At 40.5% G+C, this 23872-nt stretch overlaps 1 protein-coding gene across 1 annotated transcript in view; it reads left to right on the top strand.

Moving 5' to 3' along the window:
• rai14 (retinoic acid induced 14) overlaps positions 1-23872 on the top strand; it is a 223541-nt gene that overhangs the window by 174044 nt on the left and 25625 nt on the right. The window contains 4 exon segments of the mRNA XM_060935956.1: positions 12274-12380; positions 12466-12653; positions 20658-20683; positions 20967-21053. Of these exon segments, the coding sequence (XP_060791939.1) occupies positions 12274-12380; positions 12466-12653; positions 20658-20683; positions 20967-21053 (408 nt within the window).

Raw genomic sequence — 23872 nt, 5'->3', positions numbered from 1 at the left:
TGCCGAAGAAGCTGTGGAAGGTTTTTCGCAGGGACGCATGCCCCCGCCCCCCTTGGCCGCTGGCGCGAGGGCCCGTCGAGGCCGCTTGCGGCTTTAATTCTTCTTCCGTCTTCTTCTTTATTTTTCTCCGCTGTTGGGCCATTTTCGGGGCACTTGCCATGGGCGAAAACGCACGAAATTTGGCACCAGTTCCGAGAATTGCCACCGCTACTCAGACCCAAAAGCCCAAACTTGGCCGGGGCTCAAGGCCTCTATAGCGCCCCCTAAGTCATTGTGATTTTGGTCTCCCGCATTAAGGTGCCTGGTTGCCATGTAGTTTGTAGTAGTGGCATGCCATTTGGTACGCATATGTATCTCACTAAGCCAGACAAAAATGTAATGCCAATGCATTAGCCACGCCCAACAGGAAGTGAGGTAATTTCACTTTTGTGCGAAATGCATGGCCACGAAGACGGCGCAACTCCTCCTAGACCGTTCATAGGAATGTCTCCAAAATTGATACACATCATCTACAGTCATGGCTGACAAAAGTTACTAAATACGTTTCACGTAGGATTAACCGTTCAGAAGTTATACGTCAATCAATTTTCGATACAAAATTTTACATGCTTAAAAATTCATAACAAATCTTCTAATTGCTCAAAACTGCTCATACTTCACACGCAAATCACTCCTTGGGCTTCTGACATGTTACGCAATTTCTGTGATATTTCGCCACTGGGGGCGCTATTTTTGGGCAAAAAATCCAATCTTTCCTCAAATTTGGTCAAACTTCACGGCCACCCTCTTACTACCTCCCATGTCATGTATACGACATTTTGGGAATTTTCGTCCATGGGGGGCGCTGTTTTTGGCCGACGCAATTGCTCCAAAACGGGTTTTTGGTAAATAATTCCATAATGCTTTTCCTTCACACCTCTTCCTTGTGATAGTGCGTTGCTGTTGTAGACACTTATTTTTCCAACTCATAATCGCTCATGTACAGCATAGCGCCACCTACTGACATGGGAAAAACCAAAAAATTTATTCTTCAAAAATCTATATCTCATCTTCTACTTACTCAATTGTCATCAAACTTCATATGCAAACTCTTCATAGCTCACCTGACACGTACGCCAAATTTTGTGCACTTTCGCCCCTGGGGGTGCTCGTTATGGCACAAAAGATATTGCAGCTTCTGATTTGTCAAACTTGCCAAGCAAACTCTTTACAAGACCCTTATTGGGGCGCTTGCCATGGTCGACATCGCATGAAATTTGGCTCCTTTTTCTTAGACTGCCACCGCTACTGAGAACCAGAAGCCCAGATCCAGGCGGGCCTCAGGGCCTCTATAGCGCCCCCTAACTCGTTGTGATTTTGGCCTCCCGCATTAAGGTGCCTGGTTGCCATGTAGTTTGTAGTAGTGGCATGCCATTTGGTACGCATATGTATCTCACTGTGCCGGACAAAAATGTAATGCCAATGCATTAGCCACGCCCAACAGGAAGTGAGGTAATTTCACTTTTGTGCGAAATGCATGGCCACGAAGACGGCGCAACTCCTCCTAGGCCGTTCATAGGAATGTCACCAAAATTGATACACATCATCTACAGACATGGCTGACAAAAGTTCCTAAATACCTTTCACGTAGCATAAACCGTTCAGAAGTTATACGTCAATCAATTTTCAATGCAAAATTTTACATGCTTAAAAATTCATAACAAATCTTCAAATTGCTCAAAACTGCTCATACTTCACACGGAAATCACTCATTGGGCTTCTGACATGTTACCCAATTTCTGTGAGATTTCGCCACTGGGGGGCGCTATTTTTGGGCAGAAAATCCAATCTTTCCTCAAATTTGGTCAAACTTCACGGCCACCCTCTTACTACCTCCCATGTCATGTACACCACATTTTGGGAATTTTCGTCCATGGGGGGGCGCTGTTTTTGGCCAACGCTATTGCTCCAAAACAGGTTTTTGGTAAATAATTCCATAATGCTTCTCCTTCACACCACTACCTTGTGATAGTACGTTGCTGTTGTAGACACTTATTTTTCCAACTCATTATCGCTCATGTGCAGCATAGCGCCACCTACTGACATGGGAAAAACCAAAACATTTATTCTTCAAAAATCAATATCTCATCTTCTATTTTCTCAATCTTGATCAAACTTGATACGCACACTCTTAACACGTCACCTGACATATGTGCCAAATTTTGTGAACTTTTGCCACTGGGGGCGCTGTTTTCAGGCAACAATTTATATCTCGGCTTCTGCTTGGTCAAACTTGATCAATCTTGACAAAACAACTCTTCATAGGTCCCTTGACATGTATACCAAATTTGGTGAACTTTCACCACTGGGGGCGCTCATTGCACTGTAGCAGTTGCAGGAGAGGTGTTTACAATCATGAGGCACCAGGAGTATGTTGTTTTGGTTGCCTTAAACACACATGACTTGTGGGGAATGGGTAGGCAGTCGGGAGCAAGTGTTGTAGCGTTACATACAGACTAATAGATGTCTAGCAGAAGACAATCCTATGTAGCTATAGTTTGGTGACTGATGACGTAAATACATTAATTTGGTTGGGAAGCCATGCCATAAAATGTTCTGTCCATGACAACATCTCAGCGCACCGTGTTCTCTGTGTCCAATTCTGTGCTTTGTCGCCATTGTGGAAGTAATGTCTCTTGCCGAAGAAGCTGTGGAAGGTATTTCGCGGGGACGCATGCCCCCGCCCCCATTGGCCGCTGGCGCGAGGGCCCGTCGAGGCCGCTTGCGGCTTTAATTATTCTTCCGTCTTCTTCTTCTTCTTCCGTCTTCTTCTTCTTCTTCTTTATTTTTCTCCGCTGTTGGGCCATTTTCGGGGCGCTTGCCATGGGCGAAAACGCACGAAATTTGGCACCAGTTCCGAGAATTGCCACCGCTACTCAGAACCAGAAGCTCAAACTTGGCCGGGGCTCAGGGCCTCTATAGCGCCCCCTAAGTCGTTGTGATTTTGGCCTCCCGCATTAAGGTGCCTGGGTGCCATGTAGTTTGTAGTAGTGGCATGCCATTTGGTACGCATATGTATCTCACTAAGCCGGACAAAAATGTAATGCCAATGCATTAGCCACGCCCAACAGGAAGTGAGGTAATTTCACTTTTGTGCGAAATGCATGGCCACGAAGACGGCGCAACTCCTCCTAGACCGTTCATAGGAATGTCACCAAAATTGATACACATAATCTACAGACATGGCTGACAAAAGTTACTAAATACGTTTCACGTAGGATTAACCGTTCAGAAGTTATACGTCAATCAATTTTCGATGCAAAATTTTACAAGCTTAAAAATTCATAACAAATCTTCTGATTGCTCAAAACTGCTCATACTTCACATGCAAATCACGCATTGGGCTTCTGACATGTTACCCTATTTCTGTGATATTTCGCCACTGGGGGCGCTATTTTTGGGCAAAAATTCCAATCTTTCCTCAAATTTGGTCAAACTTCACGGCCACCCTCTTACTACCTCCCATGTCATGTATACCACATTTTGGAAATTTTCGCCCATGGGGGGCGCTGTTTTTGGCCGACGCAATTGCTCCAAAACGGGTTTTTGGTAAATAATTCCATTATGCTTTTCCTTCACACCACTACCTTGTGATAGTACGTTGCTGTTGTAGACACTTATTTTTCCAACTCATAATCGCTCATGTACAGCATAGCGCCACCTACTGACATGGGAAAAACCAAAAAATTTATTCTTCAAAAATCTATATCTCATCTTCTATTTACTCAATTGTCATCAAACTTCATACGCAAACTCTTCATAGCTCACCTGACATCTACGCCAAATTTTGTGCACTTTCGCCCCTGGGGGTGCTGGTTATGGCAAAAATGATATTGCAGCTTCTGATTTGTCAAACTTGCCAAGCAAACTCTTTACAGGACCCTTATTGGGGCGCTTGCCATGGTCGACAACGCACGAAATTTGGCTCCTTTTTCTTAGACTGCCACCGCTTCTGAGAACCAGAAGCCCAGATCCAGGCGGGCCTCAGGGCCTCTATAGCGCCCCCTAACTCGTTGTGATTTTGGCCTCCCGCATTAAGGTGCCTGGTTGCCATGTAGTTTGTAGTAGTGGCATGCCATTTGGTACGCATATGTATCTCACTAAGCCGGACAAAAATGTAATGCCAATGCATTAGCCACGCCCAACAAGAAGTGAGGTAATTTCACTTTTGTGCGAAATGCATGGCCACGAAGACGGCGCAACTCCTCCTAGACCGTTCATACGAATGTCACCAAAATTGATACACATCATCTACAGGCATGGCTGACAAAAGTTACTAAATACGTTTCACGTAGCATAAACCGTTCAGAAGTTATACGTCAATCAATTTTCAATGCAACATTTTACATGCTTAAAAATTCATAACAAATCTTCTACTTGCTCAAAACTGCTCATACTTCACACGCAGATCACTCATTGGGCTTCTGACATGTTACCCACTTTCTGTGATATTTCGCCACTGGGGGCGCTATTTTTGGGCAAAAATTCCAGTCTTTCCTCAAATTTGGTCAAACTTCACGGCCACCCTCTTCCTACCTCCCATGTCATGTATACCACATTTTGGGAATTTTCGTCCATGGGGGGCGCTGTTTTTGGCCGATGCAATTTCTCCAAAACGGGTTTTTGGTAAATTATTCCATAATGCTTTTCCTTCACACCACTACCTTGTGATAGTGCGTTCCTGTTGTAGACACTTATTTTTCCAACTCATAATCGCTCATGTACAGCGTAGCGCCACCTACTGACATGGGAAAAACCAAAAATTTTATTCTTCAAAAATCTATATCTCATCTTCTATTTACTCAATTGTCATCAAACTTCATACGCAAACTCTTCATAGCTCACCTGACATGTACGCCTAATTTTGTGCACTTTCGCCCCTGGGGGTGCTGGTTATGGCAGAAATGATATTGCAGCTTCTGATTTGACAAACTTGGCAAGCAAACTCTTTCCAAGACCCTTATTGGGGCGCTATTATTATTAGGGCCCGAGCACCGTCCAGTGCGAGACCCTATCGTTGCCATGTGTCCAATTCTGTTCTTTGTCGCCATTGCGGGAGTAATGTCTCTTGCCGAAGAAGCTGTGGAAGGTATATCGCGGGGACGCATGCCCCCGCCCCCCATGGCCGCTGGCGCGAGGGCCCGTCGAGGCCGCTTGCGGCTTTAATATTTTCCTTATTCTTATGACATGAACGCAAGTTCCGGTAGCGCATGCGCAGATCGGTATCACTTATTCTTCGCCTCACTTCTTACAATCTCAGGGTCGTAAGAATTATGCTTACAGCATTGGGTGTGAAAATATTTTTTATCGTTAGCTATCACATGTATATGATAATGACTCATTTCAATAAAAATAGGCAAATAAAATAGAAATGATTTGCTACTATTGGCTTTGCCTTTATGGGCAGTTTGGTTTCTTTGCCCAGTTTATTTTCTCTAAAACTTCAGTGGCTGCCCACGCTTTAAAGGTACATGGCAACTATATAATGAATAATTTCCTTATCCATTTTATTTTGGTGCCTAACGTCAGTATCTGTTTTCATAATATGACCTTTATCATTTTTCATTTTTTCCTAGTAAGACATAAACAACAGGTCGACTTTCCACCACGCAGCCCAGGCAGACTGGTCAATACGACAAAAAATGCAAATTGTACTTCTTAGGCCATACATCTACATTTTTGGCGTCTGTTCATGTATAGTATTTCTCTACGTTTGCCTGATACAGGAACATGTTTTTGATGTGCCTGAATGGAAGATACTAAAGTCCATTTATTCAAATTCTGCACCTTCATGCAAAAATTGTGAACACTTATCCTGCACAGAGCTGCTCGTTTCTTCAGCCGTTTTTTCAATCCGTTAATGGCGGTTTGTGCATGCGCTACCAGAACTTGCGTTCATGTCATAGGAATAGGGAAAATGTTATTCTTACGACTTGGGTTTCATAAAACCCAAAATAAATTAAAACTTTTGCACCAAATTCTTATTTTCTATTAAATATGTACAGTATGTTGTGCAATAATTCTGCCACAGAAAAAGAACAGTTCAAAGAAATCATTGAAAGCCCAGTACTCGCACAATATCCATGTTCATGATGAGTATATATAAACTTCGGACCACAACTGTAGTTCACTATGTACAGTATGGTTTACAGCAACCTAGGTAGCCATTTGACAGGGTTTTCTGTAAGAAATGTAAAATTGAGCTAAATATCAGTGACAAGAAAATGTTACTGTTGGTGGGGGGAATAATAAAATGAGAAACATTAAAGCTTATGATGAATGTACAGTATTGTTTCATGATTTTTGTCTTTTTTGCTGAAATTAAAATTAGAGCCTCATTAACGTTTTCAAATGCATTTGAATACTGAAGTAATTAAAATCCCACTGCATATTTTTAAATGGAATTTGGTAGGGGTTTTTAGTTGAGTTTATTTTTCCTCTCAGAAATCTCTATTGACTTATTTTTTCCCCCTCAATTAGAAGAAAAAAAAATGCATGAGCTTCATGTCAAATGTAGAACATTTTTGTGTACTGCTTGAGAATCGTTTAAGAGAATCTGAGGATGCATTGAGGAGTTGAATCAATGAACTTATACAGTAAAAGCAAATTCATAGAGCTTCACACACAGGTACCAAGACACATTTGCTGGTGTAATCTAAAGTCCATGTGTCCTGTAAATGAGGTCTGTATTTCACATCTTGTTGCTTTAATCTATACTGTGATTTTGGAGAATGGGGAACTGGTACATGCTATGTATTGTATTAATGTGCTGGAAAAAGTTGAAAACCTGTGAAAGCCAGACTGATTGATCATCATGCACGGGATTGCCGTCCTCTGTTTTAACAACCATAATGTATTGTAGATGCTGGTATGCCCGAATGCATTTCATGTCTGTTATGGTGCCGGTCACTCTCGAGCTTTTATCATGTTCCCGAGTGCAGCCAAAAGCTAAGCATAGCCTCACTAATCATGCTTCTGATGTGTCGTCTTCCTGCTTTCTGCACTCAAATAATTGGCATAGACCACTGATCTCTGGGGCAGTGGGGAGGGGAGATGATCAGTCTGCCTGACTGCTTTCATTATTTCTTTTTCAGTTCAGTCTATGATATTGCACTTAGATTTTTTTTTTTTTTTTTTTTATTTGCTGCCAAAAACTGTCACAGATCATCAAATCCCCCTGACTCACAAGGAAAAAAAGGGGGGAAAAATCAGTATTTTTTATGCAGTAAATTTTTATCTATAAAGATCAGGTCATTACAAGCCAATAATGTTTATGCATTTATAAATCTGAATTTGATTTATTTGCATTTGGAATGGGATGAGCATCTGTATACAGTGTTGTTTGAAAGTGTGTGAACCCTTTAGAGTTTTCTATATTTCTGCATTACTATGTCCTAAAACATCAGATTTTCACACGAGTCCTAAAAGTAGTTAAAGAGGAACCTAACTGAACAAATGCAACAAAAATATACTTCTTTAATTAATTATACCCCCTGCAAACAAAGTTTGGGGGGGGGGTATATAGGAATTGCTCTGTCCATGTGTCTTGTAAGCGGTACTCCTCCTGAACAGTTTGATAGATTTTGATGAAACTTTACACAGTTGCAGTTTTCCACCTGAAGATGTGCAAGAAGGAAAATAATTCCGGTCCGACGTTTCAAAGGGGAGATAATTCAACTTATTCCCTTACATATGGCAATGATGACAGGCTCGTAAGCACAACTCCTCCTAAACGGTTTGATAGATTTCGATGAAACTTTACACAGTTACAGTATACCACCTGAAGATGTGCATGAAGAAGAAGAATCCCAAACCAAGGTCTTAAAGATCCTTATTTTCTTGCATATGTCATTATCTGGTAATGTGGTTCCTCCTAGACTTGTTGATACCCTGGAAATGATACCACATTGTACCAAATGGATTTAGACACCATATATTATTGAGATGAATGACTAATAGGAATTTGAATCATGGTCAATTTGAATCAAATTATTGGGGTTTTTTTTTTTTTACGTTCACACAATTCCAGTTGACAAATTTTGTTGCGGGGGGTATTCTATAGCGAGTTTACTCCCAGTTCTAGTTAAAAAAGAAATCGGTCAGCCACACTCACGGAATTAGTGGTGTGCAGTTCACATTCGAGTTATTTTTGAATGACTCTTCGTACTGATTCACTAGCATAACCGAGTCATTCATTTTTTATTTTTTCTGAATTTAGCTGCTCCTAGTCAACTGTATGTATTTGATTGGAAATCTTTCACTATGCAGTGTGCACAACAATAAGCTAATAACAATCAGCAAAGAGCAAGAAAGTGTGATCTTATGAGGAGACTTAAGAAAATGCACTCTTTCTGTCTGTCTATAGATAGATAGGTACACTACCGTTCAAAGGTTTGGGGTCACTTTGAAATTTCCTTATTTTTGAAAGAAAAGCACTGTTCTTTTCAATGAAGATCACTTTAAACTAATCAGAAATCCACTCTATACATTGCTAATGTGGTAAATGACTATTCTAGCTAAATTCTACTAAATGTCTGGTTTTTGGTGCAATATCTACATAGGTGTATAGAGGCCCGTTTCCAGCAACTATCACTCCAGTGTTCTTTTTTTTTTAAGATATATTTTTTGGGCTTTTTCACCTTTATTGGATAGGACAGTGCAGAGACAGGAAATGAGCGGGAGAGAGAGATGGGGAGGGATCGGGAAATGACCTCGGGTCGGAATCAAACCCGGGTCCCCGGATTTATGGTATGGCGCCTTATCCACCTGAGCCATGACGCTCCCCACTCCAGTGTTCTAATGGTACAATGTGTTTGCTCATTGCCTCAGAAGGCTAATGGATGATTAGAAAACCCTTGTACAATCATGTTAGCACAGCTGAAAACAGTTGAGCTCTTTAGAGAAGCTATAAAACTGACCTTCCTTTGAGCAGATTGAGTTTCTGGAGCATCACATTTGTGGGGTCGATTAAATGCTCAAAATGGCCAGAAAAATGTCTTGACTATATTTTCTATTCATTTTACAATTTATGGTGGTAAATAAAAGTGTGACTTTTCATGGAAAACACAAAATTGTCTGGGTGACCCCAAACTTTTGAACGGTAGTGTAGATAGATAGATAGATAGATAGATAGATAGATAGATAGATAGATAGATAGATAGATAGATAGATAGATAGATAGATAGATAGATAGATAGATAGATAGATAGATAGATAGATAGATAGATAGATAGATAGATAGATAGATAGATAGTATACAAGCCTCTATTCAGAGGTTTTTTCTGTACTATAATACAGAAATCATTAAAAAAAACCTCTGAAATAACATGAAATATCTCTGTGTGTGTGTATACATATATTACATTATTTTTATATGCTGAAATGTTTAGGGACTTTGCCGAAAATGAAGTTCGGCTGCTCTTATTTGTGTGTGTTGGCTTTCTTTGGAAGAATATCCACACTTGGGTTTTCTTTTACACATCCTGGAACAGCACACTTGAGCTTTCTCCCCGACATCATCACTTGTTCCTTCTAGGTAGATGGATCCTCTCCATCATCTTTATTCAGATTGCTATGAGCCATCATATGTTAATGAGGGGTGGTACCAAGGGAAGTTTCGTCATAGGAAATGGACACTTTTCGAACTGGCCTGCTCTCTCTGCCTATTTTCTTCCTATGTCCATTACAGACTAGGAAGGTAACAGGAAGGAAACTTGGAAAGGCCCAGTACGTCTCCAAGTCACATCAACATATTTCAAAAACAACAAAAGAATTTCCACGGCATGTCCTCTTTCAAGGAGTAGAACTTGAACACACAATTCAACTACTGTCAGAAATGCTGTTCTAGAAAAGTAATCAACAGCTTCTGACTAACCAGAATCAACATTTCTGTGATTTAAAAAAAAAAAAAAGTTAAATATGATCTATATTATCCAGATTTTTACAATGAAGCTCTGCCTTTAAAGTGCACATCACGGGTAAATTCAGGAGCAAGATTAATGTAATTCTCCTATTTTATATTAAACTTTGGTCAAATATCTGTAACATTCTGCATTCTCTGCAATTTTTTTACCTTGCACAATACCAGAAAAATTCAGTTGAAATCAAGCCATTTGAGGCGAATTGGTCCGCCTCTGAAAAAACTTGCCATTTGGATTTCCCGGCAAACATTGATTTTCATGACATCATCTGCGGGACACCTCCCTCTGAATCCTACGTCAGCGCTGGTTTGTTTATGAGAAAACGACCTGGTGGTTTTCTGCAAATTTCTTCAACGTTATTGCGTAATTATTAAAATGGTTAACAGATATATCGTAGGAGGGTGTAGCAACACCAATCACGATGGGATTAGTACTCATCGTTTCCCAAAAGACCGGACAATGAGAGAGAAATGGGAGCGCTTGGTCTACACAGGCTGTGCACTGAAACCGAGCAAAGCTCGCGCAGCCTGCTGGCGCTTCTGCAGGTAACGTCACGAATCTGGCTCCAGACTCCCTTGGAATTTTTCCAGATGTCTTTTGTTATTTTATTTTTTTCTGCTGTAGACAGATGGCCTTGTGCAAAATTACCCTTCTGGATGAGTGTGTAAAGGGACATACTTTCATATAAAAAAAAACACGAAATTGGTCCAGAATATGCACTTTAAGCTTTAGGCTACACCCTATGCCTTTGCCAGGCCTGATACTGGTTTGGAGTGACATCAAATTCTAAGGAAAAAAGTGATTTAGCTACAGCTGTTTTTATCCCTGTGATGTCCTGGTTTATAGACAAGTGTGTTATACAGTCAGAAAAATAAAAATCAGTAAATCCGACACTGAAATTACTAATGTGCATGTCAGATGGTTTGCTGACTTCTTTTACTTATTTTATTTTTCAGTAACAGTATTTTTACTAGCCCTGTGATGACCTGGCGACTTGTCCAGGGTGTACCCCGCCTTTCGCCCGTAGTCAGCTGGGATAGGCTCCAGCTTGCCTGCAACCCTGTAGAACAGGATAAAGTGGCTAAAGATAATGAGATGAGTATTTTTACTTGAGAAAGGGTTCTTGGGCAACTCCACTCTGGTTGTTGGGTTTTAGAACACATAAGCACTGATTACAAATGGAATGCAACGATGTGGTGTTCTCTGAGATGCATTAGACACCATTCACACCTACACTTACTGATCACCTAAGATGAATGATAATACCAGATCTGAAAATGTTCATTTAGTTTCGATTATTGTCCAGCTCTAACCCTGCTTTCACACTAGCAAGCTGCAGGAAACTTCTTTTTGTACATACAGTATATATGTACAACACTGAACTGTCGTTTCAGTTAAAACACAACAAAGTGGCATTTAAATAATTTTCTCTGCTCCATGCAAATTAGTTATGACATGGTAAAGCAACAAATTGAACCAATTGGCTCAAACAAATAGGTTTAATTCTGTAGCGATGGTGTGTTCCAACATTTCTTCCTCACTCGGAACAATTTACTCATCTCATTATCTCTAGCCGCTTTATCCTGTTCTACAGGGTCGCAGGCAAGCTGGAGCCTATCCCAGCTGACTACGGGCGAAAGGCGGGGTACACCCTGGACAAGTCGCCAGGTCATCACAGGGCTGACACGTAGACACAGACAACCATTCACACTCACATTCACACCTACGGCCAATTTAGAGTCACCATTTTACCTAACCTGCATGTCTTTGGACTGTGGGGGAAACCGGAGCACCCGGAGGAAACCCACGCGGACACGGGGAGAACATGCAAACTCCACACAGAAAGGCCCACGCCGGCCACGGGGCTCGAACCCGGACCTTCTTGCTCTGAGGTGACAGCGCTAACCACTACACCACCGCGCCGCCTGAACAAGTTACTGTTTAAAAAAAGAAAGAAAGAAAAACTTAACTGTGCTTTCACCTTATCTTGTCATATAGAACCTCCCATTAAATGTCCAAAGAAACATTGCAAACAAAAATAAAGCTGGAGAAGAAGTAGCTGAGATAGCTGGTGCCTGATGAGTGTATGTAACTGGTACACTTTAGCTTGCTTTGCTAATTTGATTGACCGGCCTCGCCCAAAAGTGACGAAGGTAGTTGTCGCAACCACAAGAGACAAACTACAAATGACACATGACCATGAAGTAAAAGCAAATGCAGTACAACAGTTTCTGATTCATCATCTTATGTTTTCATCCTGTTACATCATCCCATCTGTAATTAGTCACTAATCTTTCACCTTGCCTTCCTGTAGGACGGATTCACACCCTTGCTACTGTCAGCGAGACACGCCCACACAGAGGCATGTGGCGTCCTGTTGGACTGGGGAGCCAACATCAATGCCTGTGACAGGAACGGCAGGTGGGGCCACTTGTACAGCTCTCTAGTTCTTTCAGAGAAGTGTTCTCTTTTGAGGTCTGGTTAATATTTGGTGTGAATGCTGCAGGAGTGCTGTCATGCTGGCCAGTGAGAGCAACTGTGGAGCAGTTGTGGATCTGCTCGTGCACAGGGGAGCCGACCTACGGCTGCTCGACTCCCTAGGACACGACGTGCTGCACTACGCCAAGCTGTCAGGCAGCACTGAGGTCCAAGCCATTATCACCACTGCCATGCAGCGTCACCCATCTGACTCAGGTGATTACCCATCAGTTACATACACAGTAACAGTAATACCAGGTGGGAGCTGAATGACAGCTCTGATGCACGTTATCATACAGGTCGATCATAACCCTGACACCTGAGCCATGTTAGTTTCCTCACTTCTCAATACACCGTTGCCATCCAAAGCTACAAAAAAAAAATCTTTATTTCATCTGCCTTGCTGGTTATAAATGCAACCCCAAAACAGAAAAAGTTGGAACGGTATGGAAAATGCAAATAGCAGTGATTTTTTTTTTTCTCTAAATTTGCAATGACTTGTATTTCAATGCAAACAGTATGAACCCCAGATATTTCATGTTTTGTCTGGTCAACTTAATTTCATTTGTTAAGGCAAGGCAAGTTTATTTATATAGCACATTTCATACACAGTGGCAGTTCAATGTGCTTTACAGAAGTAAAAGCAAAACAGTAAAGAATAGAAAATAAAATTACATAAAATAAAGGGGGAAGAAGAGAGAAAAAAATAAGAAGAATTAAACAATAGTAGAAATAAAATAATAAAATGAAGTAAAAGTTCAGTAAAAAAAAACAGCAGAATAAAATAGAATAAAAGTTAAGTAAAGTTTAAAACATGCAGAGACTGTAAAAGTTAAGAAAGTTTAAAACATGTAAAGATGATGATATTAATCAGTTAGCAGAAAGCATCTGAGAACAGCTTGGTCTTTTAATCTAGATTTGAAGCTGCCAACAGCAGGAGCATTTTTGATGTCCTCTGGGAGTTGGTTCCATAGCTGGACTGCATAGTAGCTAAAAGCTGCTTCACCACACTTTGTTTTAACAACAGGTTTTACCAGTAAATTTTGCTGCTGATCTGGTAGATCTGATTGGGTTAGGCCGCTGCAACATATCAGAGAGGTAATTGGGCCCTGTACCATTTAGAGATTTGTATACCAGCAGCAATACTTTAAAGTCAATTCTGTAGCTTACTGGAAGCCAGTGAAGGGACCTTAGAATTGGAGTAATGTGCTCCTGTTCTTTTTGTTCGTGTGAGAACCCTAGCCGCTGCATTTTGAATCTCCTGAAGTCGTTAACATACAGCCATTCCTGCATTTCAGGCCTGCAACACATTCCAAAAAAGTTGGGACGGGAGCAATTTAGGGCTAGTAATGAGGTAAAATAATGATGTGATTTGAAACGGGTAATGTCAACAGGTGATTTGTAAACCTAATTTGATACACGATCAGTATCCAGAAAAGCCTAGTCTTTGAAGATTAAAGATGGGCCGAGGCTCTAGTTGGTCAAGTGCGTGAGAAAATGATTTAAATGTTTAAAAACGGTGTTCCTCAAAGCAAGATAGGAAGGAATTTGGATATTTCACCCTCTATGGTGCATAATAATATTAAACAATTCAAGGAATCTGGAGGAATTAAGGGCAAGGGCACAAACCAAAGCTGAACACCCGTGATCTCCTATCCCTCAGGCAGCACTGCATCAAGAACAGTCATTCCGCTATCCTTGACTCGCAAGTGACGTCAAAGCAAAATAGAAACCTGGATGTCAGCCATGTTGGTGGAGATACAAATGTGGGGTCAAGCGACATTCCATACAAAACATAGTCACGCGTGCGCAACTCTTTGTTTTTCCACTGCTTTAAGCGTTCTTTTAGCTATGCCATATTTTTGTGCTGTATATGGTTGCAGTCGCAACAGTACTCGTGATAGTGGCATGTTCTGATTTTTTAGAATTCCGTCTGTGATTCGGAAAGAGGGCGGGGAAACTGAGGCTTGGTACGGAGAGGAGACGAGGGGATCAGGATACTTCATCCAAAGCCTTTTTCATACGCACCATCAATTATTTCATATTTCAGGTGTTTACGAATGAAAGCCCTGTGAGAGCGCTGCTTGGCGCCTAAAGATTTAACATGATCCAGCCGGCTTTAAAAATTAATTACTCACTCAGGAGAGCTCACAGCAAAGCCAAATTTTACAGACACTTCCCTCTAAGCCTCCCCTTTCGAAAGGGCACGGTCTTAGGTCGGTAGGACTGCGCCTTGGCCTGGGATTCGCAAACGAAGCCCCCGCGAGAGCACTGCTCCACGCCTGAAGATTTAATGTGATCCAGCCAGAAACAGACATGCATGCGAGCAGCCTGCAATGACAAGGGAGTTAACTCATCCCAGGGTCAGCAAGTGGCACGGGCTGACGTGGTTACGCCCTTTAGTACGCTCTTTAGTGTCGAAGCGCACGTACTATGGCACTCACTTGCTTTACAAAAATGTGTTTTGCTTTGGTCAAATTTCATTGAAAATTCCTCCTTTTTTCAAACAAAAAAATACCTGAAATATAAAATAACTGATAGTGCGTATGAAAAAGGTTTTGGATGAAATGTCCTAACCATTGGAGAAAAAATGACCTGTATTCATACTCGATGGTCAGTAGAAGCATCTTATCTTCACAAAAGTCTGACTTTTTTAAAATAGTATGGGTCAAAACCACACACATCTATCTTTGCTTGATTGTTCACATATTAGGAATACTGAGGAAAAATTCAGCATTATTTACAGGCATGCTTTCAGCGGCTGCTGTCGGACGCTCATGACGCAGCGCATTTTGATCACGTGGTTTATAGTCATCTATAGCCGATATAACCACATGCGCTCAGGATTATTTTGGTAAACCTTTAAGCAGTTATGCTATGCCAGTTAGAACTTTACTCTGCAAAAAAGAAGGCTGATGTTAACGGTGTCTAAAAACGCTGTCAACTTCTCTGGGCTTGGAGGCATCTGGGATGGACCATCACACAGTGGAAATATGTATTGTGATCAGATGAATCAGGAGTCCAGGCCTTTTTTTTTTTTTAAATAAGAAATGGACCATCCAAACTGTTCCCAGCAACAAGTCCGAAAGCCAGGGTGTGCCATGGTATGGGGCTGCATCAGTGCCCTTGGTAAAGGTAACTTGCGCTTCTTTGATGGCAGCATTAATGCAGAAAAGTACATTGAGATTTTGGAGCAACATATTCTGCCTTCAAGGCAACAAACTTTCCCAGACATATTTCAACAAGACAATACAAAACAACATTCTGCACACCTTCCAAAGGTATGGCTGTGAAAGAAGAGTGTGCCGAACCTTAAAGGAGGACTGAAGTCATTTTTAAACTTGCTTTATTTCTTAATTAACGTGTTATTCAATTACGTTTTCGGTTTTAGTAACCTTATATCGTGACTCGTATTGGCAACTAATTGCAATTAAATATTATACTTATTGGCCTATTCGGTTTTTAGCCATGTTGAATTGAGTTCGTTTGGTCCACGGCAGGCGTCGCTTATCCACACGATCTTCACAAGACTTGTGTGAGACTTCGAAACATTAAGTGTCAGCCAGGTGTCAGTGCCGCCATTTTGAAAACTGTTTTTCAAACGAAATATTGCACAAAAATGAGTTTAAATGACGATTACTGCCTACTTTTTTCAAACTTTCCTGATTGCTATCAAAACAAACAAAACTTTCAGTTTGATTATATCAGCATTCGAAAGAGGGCGCGTGCGTCTTTTGACAACGTTGGTAGATGATGGTCGCGTTGATTGATTTCCACTGTATGTTTTACTTCCGTCCAGCGATGTCTCGCACAGGTCTCAACAAATCTCGTTTATGGCCATTGCTTTGACATATGGACTGATATATTACAGAGCATATTTCAACCACTCATAACTTGCTATAGCAGTGACAAAATAGCTATCAGAAATGCGTTCCTATATTTAATAAAAGGAGAAATAGAATTTTGATTGATAAAAAATTTGCCTTCAGTTCTCCTTTAAGACCTGTTAACAGGAAGAATGGGACAAAATAACACCTGAAATGCTTCATCACTTGGTGTCTTCAGTCCCTAAACATCTAAGTGTTGTGAGAAGGAATGGCAACATTGCAAAATGGTAAATCCTTTATACCAGGGGTCATCAAACTACGGCCCGCGGGCCGACTCCGGCCCGCCACCCCCTTTGACCGGCCCCCAGCCCCTGTGCCCCCCACCACTTGAACCGGCTGTATGAGGCAATCTCCAAAAGTGGTCATGGCCTATTTTTTTAAATTGCTTTTTGGCAAATAATAACATGTCTGCATCTTGTATTTTGTTGATTTTATCAATTAAAATTGATATTTAGTTATAAAATGAACTATTCGTATTTTCCGAATTTTCGTCATATGCTCGCGATCAAGCAGTGACAGGCAGCGCATGCGCAGAGAACTGTCAGTGTTCAGGACAACAAAATGGCTAGCGGTAAGCGAAAAGCTGACAGAGAGTGCAGAGTTTTTAAAGAACAGTGGACCACCGATTATTTTTTCGTTCAGTGTAAGGACCGTGCAGTTTGTCTTGTATGTAAAGAAAGTGTGTCGGTTTTCAAAGAATATAATCTGCGTCGTCACTATGAAACCCGCCACAAAGAGTATGCTAGTTTGCGAGGGCAAACCAGAGAAGACAGGATTCGGAGGATGAAATGCGGACTGGCTGCACAACAGAATGTATTCCTTCGCCAAACCCAGATCAACCAGCCTGCTATCCGAGCTCGCTATAAGGCAGCTCACCTACTAGCTACCCATGGAAAGCCGTTTACTGATGGGGACTTTGTTAAAGTATGCATGCTTGCTGTGGCCGAGGAGGTGTGTCCCGACAAGAAGGATGCGCTCAACGCGGTGAGTCTCTCCGCACCTACTATGACCAGGCAAACCGAAGATTTGGGGGGCAACGTGTATGACCAGCTGAATGAGAGAGTCAGAATTCGAGTTTTTTGCTTTGGCCATGGATGAGAGCAATGACGTGCAGGACACAGCACAACTGCTGTGATCTATTGATGTATTGCTCATATTATTATAATTTCACTGTTTTTTTTTTAAATGTATTTATTTTATAGGCCTATTTATTTGACCTTTATTAAGTGCTGCACACAATTATTATTAATATTATTAATAATATCAACAGGCCTACCTACAATTTATAATTTTCCACTCACCTTTGCCAGTGTCAATCACCTCAACTAGGCAGATGTTTCTTACCTTGACAGCTTTGATGTTATTTTTATTAGAAAATAAATAAATGGAATATCTGTGGTATTTCAAATTAAAACAAAGTGTGAAGACTCGAGTACTACTTTTGCAAACCACTAGTAAAGATAAACAAATATGTGCCAGGAATCAAGTGTTGATATAGTAGTGTGGATATAGTAGTGGGGATGGCTGTGCCAGGCTAGTAATCTCTACTACACAGTGAGGCCTGCTGGTGGTCATATTTGTCTGGGTCATATAGCTGACCCGACCCCGGCCCCCCATCATAGTCAGTCAGGAATGACAATGTGGCCCCCAGAGAAAAAAGTTTGGTGACCCCTGCTTTATACCATCTGAACTTATTTTGAAATGTGTTGCAAGAATCAAAATTGAAATAAATGTTTATTTTAGAGGAGGGACAAAATTTGAGTAAAACATCAAATAATGTGTTGTATTGTTTTGAGTGTAATACACATCAAAGATTATTTATCAAGCTTTTTCAGTTTTCATTTCAATTTCAACATACCGTCCCAACGTTTTCATATTTGTGGTTGTATAATTTAGAGCAGCCTAGGCTAGCAAGGACTGGAGAGGGTGCTTTGGCTACAGTGTGCATGTTGTTTTAGAGCTGCTCCAGCCAATGCTTTAACAATTTGAAAGCATCCCAATACTGTATCTGTTCTGTGGTGGCTGCCACTGATGGATAGGCCAGAGGGGCGGCAGTACATTTTGCGTAGCCGTAAAGACAAATAGATTCAGGTTGACCTGATAAAACAAGCAATCCATTAAAGAGGTCAATGATTTATAGCTTTCTTCACACCTCAGAAGCTTTGCTGCTTCAAGCTGAAGCAGACCACCATCACACAGAAAGCCTTGATTCCACTACAAAACACAAATCGCTTTTCTAATAAAGTCAGGGTTGTTTTACAATCAGGGTACAAAGTTTGTGTCACAGGGGTCCAAAATTCAGATTGATTCAAGCTGGTTCTTGTGCCAGTTTTTAAGTGAAGGACAAGTTAAAGAACAGATTTCAGGTAATTTTTTTGACATGTGTGAATGGTAGTTTTGTGTAATCTGCTATAAGATGGGAGAAACAAATGAAGTGATTCTCGGAGAGGACTTTTTTTTTTTGACAATTCAGAATCCACTACTTCCATAGTGCTTTTAAATACAAGGCTGTAAGCTTTGTGTTAGTTGTCTCTAATATTTATGTCCCAATATCTTGACCACATTTTAGGATGAAAATAATCATTTTAAGCCTAGGTCACAACCGGACGTACGATTTTTTTTGGCCGTGCGATTTTTGGCATTTCCCAAATTGCTGCGGTTTTTTTTGTTCGTGGAGAAAGACGCATGTTGGCCGTAAGTTTGTCTTGCAACCTGAAAAAAACGTAAGCACCCGTAGAGTTTGTTTGACATGACAAAGAACCTCTGCGGCCAGTTTACGGCTCGAAAATCAGCATGTCACACGCGCGCCCTCTGTGCGTTTCACGCGCGCCCTCTGTGCGTTTCTTGCGTTTTTTGCACGTAGACCGGCCGTAGGAGCACGTACAGCCGGTTGTGACCGAGGCTTTAGATGTTATTTTACATTGAAAAATTAGCTGTCTCAGAGAGGACATTTTTTTGACACAATTGCATACTAATTTGATCAAAATAGTCTGAAAACTTACTGGCATTCAACATTAAAACTTGACTATTGCCCCTTTTCCACCAAAGCAGTTCCAGGGCTGGTTCGGGGCCAGTGCTTAGTTTGGAACCGGGTTTTCTGTTTCCACTGACAAAGAACTGGCTCTGGGGCCAGAAAAACCGGTTCCAGGCTAGCACCAACTCTCTGCTGGGCCAGAGGAAAGAACCGCTTACGTCAGCGGGGGGGTGGAGTTGTTAAGACCAACAATAATAACAAGACTGTGAAAGATCGCCATTTTTAAGCAATGAGAAGCAGCAGCTGTACAAACGCGAAGTCAGCCATTATTATTGTTGTTGTTGCTGCTGCTGCTGCTTCTTCCATGTTGTTTTTGCTTCGATATTCGCGCCAAGGTTTATGCAAACATAGCGACGTAACTGACATATACAGCGACGTAATGACGTGGCTTCCCTTAGCACCGCGAGCTATGGAAAAGCAAACTGGTTCTCAGCTGGCTCGCAAGTTGAACGAGTTGTGAACCAGCACCAGCACTGGCCCCGAACCAGCCCTGGAACTGATTTGGTGGAAAAGGGGTATATGTTTCCAATGATATGGAACCAAACATTTGTTTTATGGTATAAAGAATGATTTAAGTGCATCCCTTTTGGAGCTACCTGTGGTCAAAAAAGCACTTTTTCTAAATGAGACAAGTAATTTTGCTAAATATGACATATATTGCCATACATTCACCAAAAATAACGTTATCACCAAATTTTTTTTTTGCATGGTAAATAGAGCCATCACAGGGCTACAATAAACAACCAAGTTTATTTAGTCAAGCCTTTTGATATTGAAGATAATAAGTGTTAAATGTGATTTTTAGCTTGCGTACCCTGATTGTAAAACAACCCGTAATATAATCCCAGCTTGAGTACAAGCAAAAAGTCAATCCAGATGAGCAAGCAGTCAGCCGGTAAGAAGCTGTAAAAGCGTTGGTTTATTAGAGTCGACTGTTGGATCTGCTCCTGGAGAAGGAAATGGAATGAAACCCCTCAGCATGTTCCTTCACCGGAGGAAGGAAGATAAATCTATTAACACCTTTTGCGTCATTTGTTGTGCTTATCTTTTTCTTTCAAGATGCTGTTTCTGAGGTGAGGGGTGCAAATGACTTGCCCTCAAACCTACTCAGGCGCAACATTGCCATCTTGTGTTAGCCAACTGAAATGTCTAAGTCTGCTCTTCGTGTAAGAAATTAATGAAAGCTGAAAAGATGAATAATTATCCATAAAATGGGATGACATGTCATTTTATTTCATTTCATTCTCCCATCCCATAATTATTTTTCATTCATTTTTTTTCTTTTTAAAAATAAAGCAGATAAGAATTCACCTAGAAGCCAGCAGGTATGCAGTTTCTTTTTCATTTAATACACATATATATGTTTTTCATTTCTTTTAAGTTCTATTCTGTTTTTTTAAATGCTTGACACATTTTTCCTTTGCAAAATATTCATGTAAAGGTTCAATAATTTTTGTTCTTCACGGTCATTCTTCAGCTTGCACTGTAGGAAAAAAAAAACCTTCTTCCCTGTTAAGTTCTTTATTTTTAGCCACAGTTATTGATCTTGTTATTCTTATTCCTCTCACTAACCACTAAACCTTGTTTGTCCTTCTCACACAATCTCAGCATGATCACACAGCTAAACTAAACGACGAGAGGAGCACAACCCCCAAAAAACGAAAAGCACCCCCTCCTCCTATTAGCCCTGTGCAGGTAAAGACCTGTCTGTCACTGTGTGTGATCGTCTCTGCTCCTCCACATGCATGATCAAGCCTCCAGTCAGGACAATTTTAGTTATAATAAAAGAAATTAGGTATACTAGCCAAGATGTGTTTATTTTCTGAGGCAAACACGTGATGGAAGTCTATGCCACCTGAAAACTTCTGTGTAAATATGATCTGAAGTTTACAGGAAACTGGATGTTAACTTTGTTAATAAAAATTTTGTTAATTTATTTTATTTAGTAATTATATTTTCCTCTGCATCATTTCATGCAACATAATGATGAGCTTTTTGATGGTCATCATGTTTAGAATTACTGAACTGATTTAAAAAAAAAAAAGAACTTGCCATGTTATTAATGAGCAATATTAGCCAAGCTCGCCAGCTAATTTGCCACTGCATTGTGTTTTGGCTTTTGCGAATGTTATGTTTGATTATGTTAAGACTGATGTTTGGCTAATGTAGTATGTTGACCAGGTTCACCAACCATCTCGTTAATATGCAGTGAAGAACAGTGTAAAGCAGAAGCCAAGTTTGGTAACAAGCTAGCTAAATTTTAAGCACAGATGAACTAATTATAATATGCAAATGAGTAGGTAGCAAATTGGGAATTAAGTATTATTTATACAATTCATTAGCCTTGATTGCTAGAAATTTGTTTGCCTACACTTTGCCAGATTGGCCGTGGCTGAATTAAGCGGTATATTTACACATGTATCACTGTTATTTAAAAAAATAATTATATCTTTAAAATGAGACCGAAGGGCAATAATGCTTTTTCGCATAAATACAGATGTGATTTATAGAAAATCACGTGCGTTGATTGATTGGTCAAGAGATTCAGACTATTTCTTGATAATCATCTTGAGCGAATTGGCAAAATGGCGGCCAATCACTTTGTCACCTGAAGTGAGGAAGAATTACAAATTATGAAAGAAAACGCTGTTCCTAAAAGCCCTAAAGATGCTACAAAGTTTGGTCTAAAACTATTCAAAGGTAAGGTGGAATTGTGATTTATTTTATTCATTTCAAAACAAAGTATTTTATGTGACTCAGCATAGATAAGTGACACAAATCTGCACTGCGCCGTTATTACATTTCCATGTCGTGTGTGTGTGTGTATATATAAAATATATAACCCCAATTCCAAAAAAGTTGGGATGCTATATAAACTGTAAATAAAAACAGAATGCAATAATTTGCAAATCATGGAAATCCTATATTTCATTGAAAATAGTACAAAGACAACATATCAAATGTTGAAACTGAGAAATTTTGTTTTTTGAAAAATATATGCTCATTTTGAATTTCATGTCAGCAACACATTTCAAAAAAGTTGGGACAAGGGCATGTTTACCATGGTGTTGCATCACCTCTACTTTTACAAACACTCTGTAAACATTTGGGAACTGAGGAGACCAGTTGCTGTAGTTTTGAAAGAGAAATGCTGTCCCATTCTTGCCTGAAATACAGTTTCAGTTGCTCAACAATTCAGGGTCTCCTTTGTCATATTTTGCACTTCATAATGCGCCAAATGTTTTAAATGGGAAACAGATCTGGACTGCAGGCAGGCCAGTTTAGCACCCAGACTCTCTTACTACAGAGCCATGCAGTTTTAAGATGTGCAGAAAGTGGTCTGGCATTGTCTTGTTGAAAGAAGGAAGGCCTTCCCTGAAAAATATTTTGTCTGGATGGCTGCATATTGCTCTGAAACATGTATATATCATTCAACGTTAATGATGCCTTCCCAGATTTACAAGCTATCCATGTCATGTGTACTAATGCACCCTCATACCATCACAGATGCTGGCTTTTGAACTGTGCACTGATAACATGTCAGATGGTCCCTCTTCTCTTTTGCCTGGAGGACGTGGTGTCCCTGATTTCTATAAAGAATTTCTACTTTTGATTCGTCAGACCTCGAGAGAATTTTCTACTTCGCCTCAGTACATCGTAAAAGAGCTTGGACCCAGAGAAGGTGGTGATGCTTCTGGATATTGCTTATATCTGGTTTTAACTTGCAGTTGTGGATGCAGTAATGAACTGTTTTCACAGATGATGGTTTTCTGAAGTGTTCCTGAGCCCATACAGTGATTTCCACTACAGACACGTGTCTGCTTTTAATGCAGTGTTACCTGAGGGCCTGAAGATCACAGGCATCCAGTGTCTGTTTTCAGCCTTGTCTCTTGCATACAGAGATTTCTCCAGATTCTCTGAAGCTTTTAATATTATGTACCATAGATGATGTGATCCCCCCCCAGTTTTTTGCAATTTTGCACTGAGGAACATTATTCTTAAATTGTGGCACTGTTTGCCCACGCAGTCTTTCACAGAGCGGTGAACCCTTCCCCATCTTTACTTCTGAGAGACTCCGCCTCTCTGGGATGCTCTTTTTATACCCAGTCATGTTACTGACCTGTTGCCAATTAACCAAATTATTTTTTTTAAGCATTACACAACTTTTTCAGCCTTTTGTTGCCACTGTCCCAACTTTTCTGAAATGTGTTGTTGACATCAAATTTAAAATGAGCATATATTTTTCAAAAAACAATAACATTTCTCAGTTTCAACATTTGATATGTTGCCTTTGTACTATTTTCAATGAAATACAGGGTTTCCATGATTTGCAAATCTTCACATTCTGTTTTTATGTTTTACACAGTGTCCCAACTTTTTTGGAATTGTGTGTGTGTGTGTGTGTGTGTGTGTGTGTGTAATCACACAGTGGTGCTTGAAAATTTGTGAACCGTTTAGAATTTTCTATATTTCTGCATAAATATGACCTAAAACATCAGATTTTCACACAAGTC

This window comes from Neoarius graeffei, chromosome 12 (genome assembly GCF_027579695.1).
Source record: "Neoarius graeffei isolate fNeoGra1 chromosome 12, fNeoGra1.pri, whole genome shotgun sequence".
Taxonomy (NCBI): Eukaryota; Metazoa; Chordata; class Actinopteri; order Siluriformes; family Ariidae; genus Neoarius; species Neoarius graeffei.
This window is presented reverse-complemented; position numbering and strand designations above follow the sequence as displayed.